The sequence below is a fragment of the Cebus imitator genome, unplaced genomic scaffold, assembly GCF_001604975.1.
Source record: "Cebus imitator isolate Cc_AM_T3 unplaced genomic scaffold, Cebus_imitator-1.0 Scaffold211, whole genome shotgun sequence".
In the NCBI taxonomy this organism is placed as follows: Eukaryota; Metazoa; Chordata; class Mammalia; order Primates; family Cebidae; genus Cebus; species Cebus imitator.
The window spans coordinates 171,605-180,842 of record NW_016107526.1 but is presented as its reverse complement, the minus strand read 5'-3'; the positions used below and the strand labels follow the sequence as shown (position 1 = coordinate 180,842).

General features: G+C 43.7%; 1 protein-coding gene across 1 annotated transcript in view; it reads right to left on the bottom strand.

Moving 5' to 3' along the window:
- The window catches only part of KIF2A (kinesin family member 2A), an 83,214-nt gene extending 74,266 nt beyond the window's left edge, over positions 1 to 8,948 (bottom strand). The window contains exon 1 of the mRNA XM_037745743.1: positions 8,579 to 8,948. Coding sequence (XP_037601671.1) covers positions 8,579 to 8,642 — 64 coding nt within the window. The 5' untranslated portion in view covers positions 8,643 to 8,948. The remainder of the gene's footprint in view (positions 1 to 8,578) is intronic.
- Positions 8,949 to 9,238: the final 290 nt, after the last annotated feature.

Here is a 9,238-nt window from a genome sequence, read left to right as displayed (position 1 = left end):
AAAAAGTTCATTCTTAGCACAGTGAAGACACTTAGCAAATTTTACAAGTTTGTCCTCTACTGATCCTGTCTTTCCTTTAGGTAAAATTTGGTCAAAATTCATGCCAAAACCTGGAGAAAAAGTCTTCAAAAGTAAATAAAATATACTTTTGGGAGGAACCTGATACTTACAGTTCCTTGGCCATAATGTATAAGGAGGTTATAACCAAATTACACATAACCACCAGTAGCTGGATCTACTGTTTTTATGTTCTGCTTCCTTGGTGTCTGTTTTAAGACAGTGACTTGTTCTGTCACCCAGGTTGGAGTGCAGTGGTGTGATCAGAGCTCACCGTAGCCTCCAACTCCTGGGCTCAACCAATTCTCCCACCTCATCTTCCTGAGTACCTGGGGCTACAGTCACATGCTACTAGGCCTGGCTGATTTTATTTTTTGTAGAAATAGAACCTTGTCATGTTGCCCAGGCTGGTCTCCAACTCCTGGCTTCAAGCAATCCTCCCATCTAAGCCTCCCAAAGTGCTGGAATTACAGGCATGAGATACCACACCCAGCCAGTCTCTGTTTACAGTACCCCAACCCAGAATATCTAGAGAAAAACCTGCTGTCAGGTAGTGGTCTGCCAACAACTGAAAATTGAACAAACCTGGCCAGGTATGGTGGCTCACACCTGTAATCCCATTACTTTGGGAAGCCAAGGAGGGAGAACTGCTTGAGGCCAAGAGTTCAAGACCAGCCTAGTCAACATAGCAAGACCCCATCTCTACTAACAACACAAAAATTAGCCAGGCATCATGGTTGTGCTTACCTGTAGTCCTAGCTAACTGGGAAGTTAAGATGTGAGAATTGCTTGAGTCCAGGAGTTAGAGGCTGCGGTGAGCTAAGATCATGCCACTGAACTACAGCCTGGGTGACAGAGGAAAACCACCCAAAAAACATTTCTTTTGATACCAAAACAATTTAAAAGTTATAAACTTATAACTCAAATAGGTACCAGAAGATAGAAAATAGGCTAATAATAAAGAAGCCAATTTCAACTGTCTGACAAGAGCTATCAAGACTGATAATGCTGTTTTAAGAACTCTGAGGCTAAATTAATCAGGAAATCATGTTATGAGGGATCATGGATATTGGCCATAGAGGGGGAGAGATGGCATATATGACATGTATTTTCCATCTAGAAGGTCTATAACTTCAAGAGCCTACCTAAAAAGCCTAATCTTAAAAAGGAAAGTAGTAATGATGTACACACAAAATGGCATACTTGTATCAGTACTAATCACACAAGAGATGAATCATTTATTTACTTGTTTGTAAGGGCAGAACTATTTTTGCTTTATTCTTTTTTTGTACTTCCAACACCTATCAGAATGCCTGATATACATAGCAGGCTGTTAACAGAAGTGTATTTAATGAAATATGCAATAAGAAAATAAAGAAATATAAGATCACATTATTTTGATATGCCATAATCACTTAAGGTCTATACTCCAAAATATCACATGCTCCAGGGAATGACCATCTAAACTTTCAGTACTGTAGCAGGTAATGAGATCACAGCTCACTGTAACCTCAAACTCATGGGCTCAAGCAATTGTCCTGCTTTGGCTTCCCAAAGTGCTGAGATTACAGGCATAAACTACCATGCTCAGCCTAGAAGCATGATTTTTAAAAGGAACCCTTTCCTCCCTTGCATTACTCTTGGGAGATGGTTTAATATGGTGAAATTCTAACGTCTGTTTTCACTTAGCACTGTAATACTACTAATACTACTTTAGCTAAAAGAGCTGGAAGGCAACTTAACCCGTATTTGTTCCACAATTGAACCAGAAGAATGAAAATTAGTTTTATCCAAGGTTTAAAAATTATATCTATTCTTAAGCTAAGAATCATAACCTCAAAACAAACATCATAAAATTATTATAGGTTACAAACAGAGGTGTTAAAATTAAAGCAGATGGCTGAATCCAAGAATGAAATTATGCAAAAGATTAATGTCATATTAATCACAACCACACTTGTGACTAGAAAGAACAGGGTCTAGATGATCTCTCAAGGAATCTTGTTCTGATTTTCCACTCTTGCCCCGTGTCTTATTTGAGCAGACACAGATTTAACTGGCCTTTTGCTATTTTCTCTAGCATTTTAACAATCATGACACATAAAACAAGTTGACACAAAGCTTTTCCCCAGAGTTTCAAAATCTTTGTCATTGAATCAAGTGGCTAGGCAATGAATACAGATTCCTGGCTTTCTGTGGTACTTTTGGAAGCAATAAGTAGGTGACTATTTTAAGCTTTTTGAGCTTCTTTGGTAGCAGTGGAAAGAATTTTACTACAGGGGTTTGTATGTTTCAAAAAAACACTAAATTATACAACTTCACACCATCATCAGCAAACATCTACCAGTACTTAGAAAGCTGGGAGTGAAGGGATTTAGGCTCTGGCCCAGAATATGCCCCTTATTAAAACCATGTGATCTTGGCAAATAATCCAACCTCAGATTCTTCACCTATAAATCAATAATCTGCCTTCTTCTTACCCTGCTTACCTCATAGAGTTTCTATGAAGATCCAATTAGCTAACCTGTCTTGAAGCACTTGGAAAACTATTAAGGCCTAATACATATGCAGAAACATTACTGTCCCAGGCCCCATGCAAAACGGAACTATGAGGCCACAAATTCCCCTATTCCATCCCACCCCCATAATCCATCACATAATTGTACCTAAAGAGCAACTGTATTGCTAAATGGTTCATCTTTATTACTTAAATTTACACATTCTATTCTCCAGAAGCCTATCTAATGACGTGTAAAGATGAAGTAGCAGAAGAAAAATGTGGCAAAGCACCTAAACATTAGCCTGCTTAAAACCTTTTCTAAAGATTTTCTTTGCCTGCCCTGAACTCCAAAAGTCCCAATGGTCCTCTGAAAACTTCAATTTTCTTTTGATTTCTGATGTTAAAAGGTACTCTTTACACCTACACTTAACTAAGAAACAAGATTTTCCTCCTGCAATTTTAGGTTTTGTGTACTCTACAAGTGACATCACTTCTTACCAAGAACATTCCAATTAAGCTCTGTAACACTGCTCGCTGGTGCCTTTTTCCCAAGTAAGAAGTAATTTCCTACATCTTGACTGGGCTGTAGAAAGCTGTATATGGTTCCAAAATAACAGAGAATTCCTCCTTAACTGTCATAGTTCTTGATAATCTGATTTCTATGCTGAGCATGACAGGTTTCTGGCTGCCACTGACAAGTTGTACGAATCTAGACAAGTCACTTATGGTGACCTGGGACTCCACATTTATAAAGAGAACTAGTTTATCTCCAAGAACCTTTCTGGTGGAAATATTCTATGATTCTCTTCAGATCACATATAGTAATATAGTCACAGTAATGTGACTAAGAGAACCCTCAAAGAACAATCCTGTATTAGCTGCAGCTTCCAAATATTCAACATTTTTCATTTCTCCCCTAGTCCTCAAAGGGTAGTCACAGCTACTATAGAACTGTTAAAAGGACAGCTAAAAAAAAAAAAAAAAAGAGAAAACTAGCTACACGACAGAAAGATTGTAGGCTTTTTAAAGAGTCAGTGGGTTCTAAAAAGGGAAAGGAATTGAATCAGAAAAACAGGAATATACATGCAAGAAAATATACCCATCCAATTTCATACCAGGTTATCTCCTGTGGCAGGGAACAATCTTAGAGGTCCAAGCCTAAACCCTGTCATTTATAACCTTAGAATACCAGAAAAGTCAGATTAACCTTAGCAGATCACTCAATTTCAATCAACTATGTAGATCCTGACTAAGAGGCCAGTGGAAAGTAGAGGGCCAGAGTAGGGAGGTAGCAGTACAGAGGACCATAGATGGAAGGTTTCACTTCCAGCCAGCATGTCATGTGAATGATTAATTAAAATGTTTGAAAACAAAAAATCCAATAATGTATGATATTTTCAAAAACGATGAGCAAGGAACTTTGCTAGGCATCCCGGGGTGGGTGTGGGGTAACGATACACAGATGCATTTAGGGAATTTAAGAGTCATTAAAGGCTGGGCACAGTAGCTCACACCTGTAATCCCAGTACTCTGGGAGGTGAGGGTGGGAGATCACTTGAGGTCAGGAGTGAGATCAGCATGACCAACATGGCAAAAGCCTGTCACTTCTAAATATACAAAAATTAACCAGGCATGGTAGCACACACCTGTAGTCCCAGCTACTTGGGAGGCTGAGGCACAAGAATTGCTTGAACCCAGGAGGCAGAAGTTGCAGTGAGCGGACATCGCACTACTGCACTCCAGTCTGGGTGGGTGACAGAGTGAGACTCCATGTCAAAAAAAAAAAAAAAAAAAAAGAGTTATTAGTATTTTAATCCTGTAACACACTGGCTCTGCTTTAAGCGGGTCTGGGTGGCCCGATATCCCTCCATTGCATCCTCCACACCCCCCATTACCCAGTGCAGTTTAAAAACATAATATTAAGAGTATGTACCCATAGATATGAGGTAAGAGGAGTGAAAAAAGAGTTATAGACCCAAACATTAATATTTAAGGGAATGTGCTGTCTCATGAATAATACAGAATGATTTAGAAATTCAGATGCTGACTGGCCATCTGGTTTTAGTAATCAGTGAAGACTCATTAGGACAGTTTTAATCACGGTCTTGAAAGATAAGAATAAGCCCATTTTAGTGTACCAGTCTGCCCTTGGAATATGTTTATCAGTAGAAGAGCATCGCTAATGGGAAAAGCATGGCCTGAAATAGGGACAAGGATCACCATCAGCAAGCAAAGAGAAAAACATCAAGTCACCAATTAATAATGGTCTGAAGCAGCCTTTCTTCACTCATGTCATTTCTACTGTCTCAGATATTAGTGTTCATCCAACTGCAAAGTTTATTTTTGTTATAATAACCACTAATGTTGTATCTAATATAGATCAATATGAAAGTGAGAAGAACCAAAGCTTCTTTAAAGTGTAAAAGGGAAAGCTTGAGGGGCATTCTCCCAGACATCAATTTCTACTGTGGAACACTACTGTCCAACGCAAATGATCCTTCCCTTCTTTCCAAGTTCCCTACTAATCTTCCACCACAACTCCAACATGCATCTGAGGCACGTAAAAAGGTACATGACCACAGGTTTAGGACAGCAACACACTGTAATGACTTCCATAGTTTCTCACAGGCAAACTGCTTTTTAAACATGGTTTTAGATTAGTAGAACTTATGTAAGAACACAAAGCTCTTTTATGTCTGGGAATTTCTGGTATAGGCTGAAGGTGAAGGCTGAAAAGAACCCAAACTGCTTCAAATTCAATAAATTTAAATAAAATATGCTCCATAAAAATTCAAATGTATAATCTATCAAATGTCATATACTTTTTCTGATAAGATTTCAAAGTTAACACCTATACTCATAAAGACTTATAAGAGTGTAAAGAATGTACACATTTTATTGCACCCTAATTTTTTTAAAACTAAATTTCATTGGCCATATTTGAGGTTTACAACATGATGCTGTGGAATATAGATAGCAAAATGGTGAAGCAGATTAACATAGCCATCATTTCACATAATTATTTTTTAACAAGAGCTGCTAAAATCTACTTATTTAACAAAAATCTCTAACACAATTTTACTAACTTTGGTCTCCCTGTATCTCTAAACTTGTTCATCCTACATATCTGCTATTTTGTATCCCTGACCTACATCCCCCCATTTCCTCTTCGTCCCCCCACCAACAGTGGTAACCATTGTTTCATTCTGTGTATTTTAGCTGCTTCAAGAAATACTCTTCAGAGGCCCAGGAGGGTGGATCACGGAGGTCAGGAGATTGAGACTATCCTGGCTAACATGGTGAAACCCTGTCCCTAACACAAAAATTAGCTGGGCATGGTAGCGCGCACCTGTAGTCCCAGCTACTGGGGAGGCTGAGGCAGGGGAACTGGCTTGATTGAACCTGGGCGGCGAAGGTTACAGTGAGCAAAGGTTGCAGTGAGCCGAGATTGTGCCACTGCACTCCAGCTGGGCAACAGAACAAGACTCCGTCTCAAAAAAAAAAAAAAAAAAAAAAGGCCGGGCGCGGTGGTTCAAGCCTGTAATCCCAGCACTGTGGGAGGCCGAGGCGGGTGGATCACGAGGTCAAGAGATTGAGACCATCCTGGTCAACATGGTGAAACCCCATCTCTACTAAAAATACAAAAAATTAGCTGGGCATGGTGGCGCGTGCCTGTAATCCCAGCGACTCAGGAGGCTGAGGCAGGAGAATTGCCTGAACCCGGGAGGCGGAGGCTGCGGTGAGCCGAGATCGTGCCATTGCACTCCAGCCTGGGTAACAAGAGCGAAACTCCGTCTCAAAAAAAAAAAAAAAAAATTCTACATACACGTAAGATTATGCAGTATGTATAGCTTATCTCATTTAACATAATGTCCTTCAAGTCTATCTACGTTGTGGTAAATGGCAAGATCTCCTTTTTTAAGGCCAAATAATGTACCATTGTATGTTGTCTATATACAGACAAACATATACACACATACACAACAATTTCTTTAGCCATTCATAATCCATCTTGGACATTTAGGTTGTTTTCCTATCTTGGCTATTGTGAATAACGCCGCAATGAATGTGAGAGTGCAGGTAATCTCCACAACCTGATGATTTCCTCTCCTTTGGGTGTATACCCCAAAGAGGGGTTGGTGTGCACCCAGAATCTTCAAAATAGTATGTAAATCCTACTTTTGCTGATATACTGTGAATCCATGTTTACCTTAATAAAATGACAATAATAGTACCCTTTCAAGAAAATAATTTGAAGAGAAAATATAAAAGAAACTTCAACCCAAGTAAAGAAGCTATCTCTTTCCCATCAGTGTTATCGGTAACTTCTAAAGCTCTAAGCAGTATAATTTATCTTTTCATATACAGGATAATGATGGTTCCAGTTGTTACCACAAATTACCTCAAATATAATCGAGGAAAAAGATCATTAGCTATATAGGGTCTTACAATATATCATAAAGACAACATGAAAGTCAACCCAGCTTCAGGTAACTTGGTCAAACCTGGAAGAATCCAAGAGGTTGGGGGATGCGGACATGAGAGCCAAGTTCCTAGGCTAAAGGCTAATAAACAGGCCACACATAAAAGGAATCCAGGTCAGGCGCGGTGACTCATGCCTGTAACCTCAGCACTTTCAGAGACTGAGGCGGGTGGATCAGCGGAGGTCAGGAGTTCGAGACGAGCCTGGTCAACATGGTGAAACCCCATCTCTACTAAAAATACAAAAATTTAGCCGGGTGTGGTGGTGGGCGCCTATAATCCCGGCTACTCGGGAGGCTGAGGCAGGAGATTCGCTTGAACCCGGGAGGCAGAGGTTGCCGTGAGCCGAGATTGCACCACTGCACTCCAGCCTGGGCAAAGAGTGAAACTCTGTCTCAAAAAAAAAAAAAAAAAAAAAAAAAAAAAAAAAAAAAAAAAAAAAAAAAAAAAAAAAAAAAAAAAAAGGAATAAGGAATTAGTATAAGAAAGATGGGGTCAGGAACACTGCTCAACTCGAGATTATCACACATCTCTAGTTCTTTCAATATTGGTACCAAAAGAATGATCTTACTTATCTCACTCCGTATACTTATTCCTTTACAACATGAATTATTTCCAGTCTGGCTGGTGTATCTCACTGCACACCCCAAGCTAGTGACATAAAACACTGTCACCAAAAGAAACCTACAGAAAGATACATAAGCCTAAGGCTCTTTAAAAAAAAAAAAAAAAAAAGCGTGTGTCTTCACCTCGCCTTACACTTGTCTCAGTTACCTCTCCCGAGGGTGTGAAAATATCAACATCCGGTCGCCCACCCCCACCCTCTCAGCAGTGCCTCGCATTGACTCTGCCCATCCCCTATCCTTCCCTTAATAGTCTCATCACCTTGGAGAAGCCCATGGAATATTTCTTCCCATGGCTCCCCCACCCTTATTCATGGCTCAACGCGATATTCTCCACATCTTTCTACCAAGGAAGTGGCAAAAAAGAAAGCAGCATGGTCGAGGACGAAAGCCGGGGAGGCCTGACAACCAGATAGCAGTTTAAGGCGACAGGATTGGCTCTTTTCCCCCCATCTCGACCTCCGACCAGCAGTCAGTTCTGTAAATGTGAAAACGCTGGTCTTCCCGCTCCCCCACCCCCATCCCCGTCAGAGGCCAGGCCGGTAATATCCGAAGACCGGGAGGAAGCGCGAGGCAGGGCGATCTCTAACGAAGCCTACTCCCTCCCGGGCTGGTGTCCCCGGGGGGACTGGACATTGCGGGGGGAGGAGCAAAAGGCCCTCGCCCTGGGACCCCCCGGACACCCGGGCCCTTTCCCCATCCGGCTTCCCTCCCCCACGGCCCGGCCCCCAGCACTGCAGCGGCGCCCAGTGGACCCCACGCTGGCCTCACTGGCACACACGCCACACACAAAAGCGCCGCGGCCGCCGCCTTCCCGCCCCCACAGCCCGGCGAAGCAATCAATGAGGCGGCCGGCGCCAGCGTCCCCTCCGTGCACACCGAACACTGGGCCAAGCGTGCCAGCGGGGCAGCTCACCATCGCTGCGCTTGATCTCCACGTAAATCCCGATCTGGATCTTGCCGAAGTTGGCCGTTGCCATCACCTCATCTGGAGCAGCGGCAGCGGGCCGAGGGAGGGGGACCGGAGGGCGGAAAAGGCGGGGAGGGGGCGGGGTAGGTGTGGGAGGGGGAGCGGTTGCCCGCGGCCGCGCTGGCCCGGGCGACAGCGTGAACCGGAGCGGGGCCGCGAGGAGCAGCTGTGGGGAAGCAGGCGGAGGCCCCGAGCCTGCAGGTCGGCAGGAGGACACGCACGCTGGGGCGTCAGGGTGAAGTGAGGGCCGGGGCCGTGAGGCGGCGCGGGGTAGAGTGGGAGGGCCCGCGCCGCCCGCCCGGGAGCCGACGCTGGGGAGGCGGGGCGCCTCGCGTCTGCGCAGAGCGCACCTCTGGCGTCTCTTCCTCTTCGGCTGGCCTTAGCCGGCTGCCTCTAGGCGGCCCCGCCCAGCTCCCCAGCGGGGCGGGCGGCGGCCTCGGCTACTGGGACCGCGGGAGCCGTGAGCGCTCGGTCCGGCCCGGCCCCCAACTAGCCGGCGTCGCGTTTAATTTCAGCCTGCGGCCTTAGAAGACGCGGGAAGCGTCGCGCTGAGCCGTTTTGCCTTCTGGCTCCCGTGAATTGGCGCTGTTGCCCAAATGGGTTAAG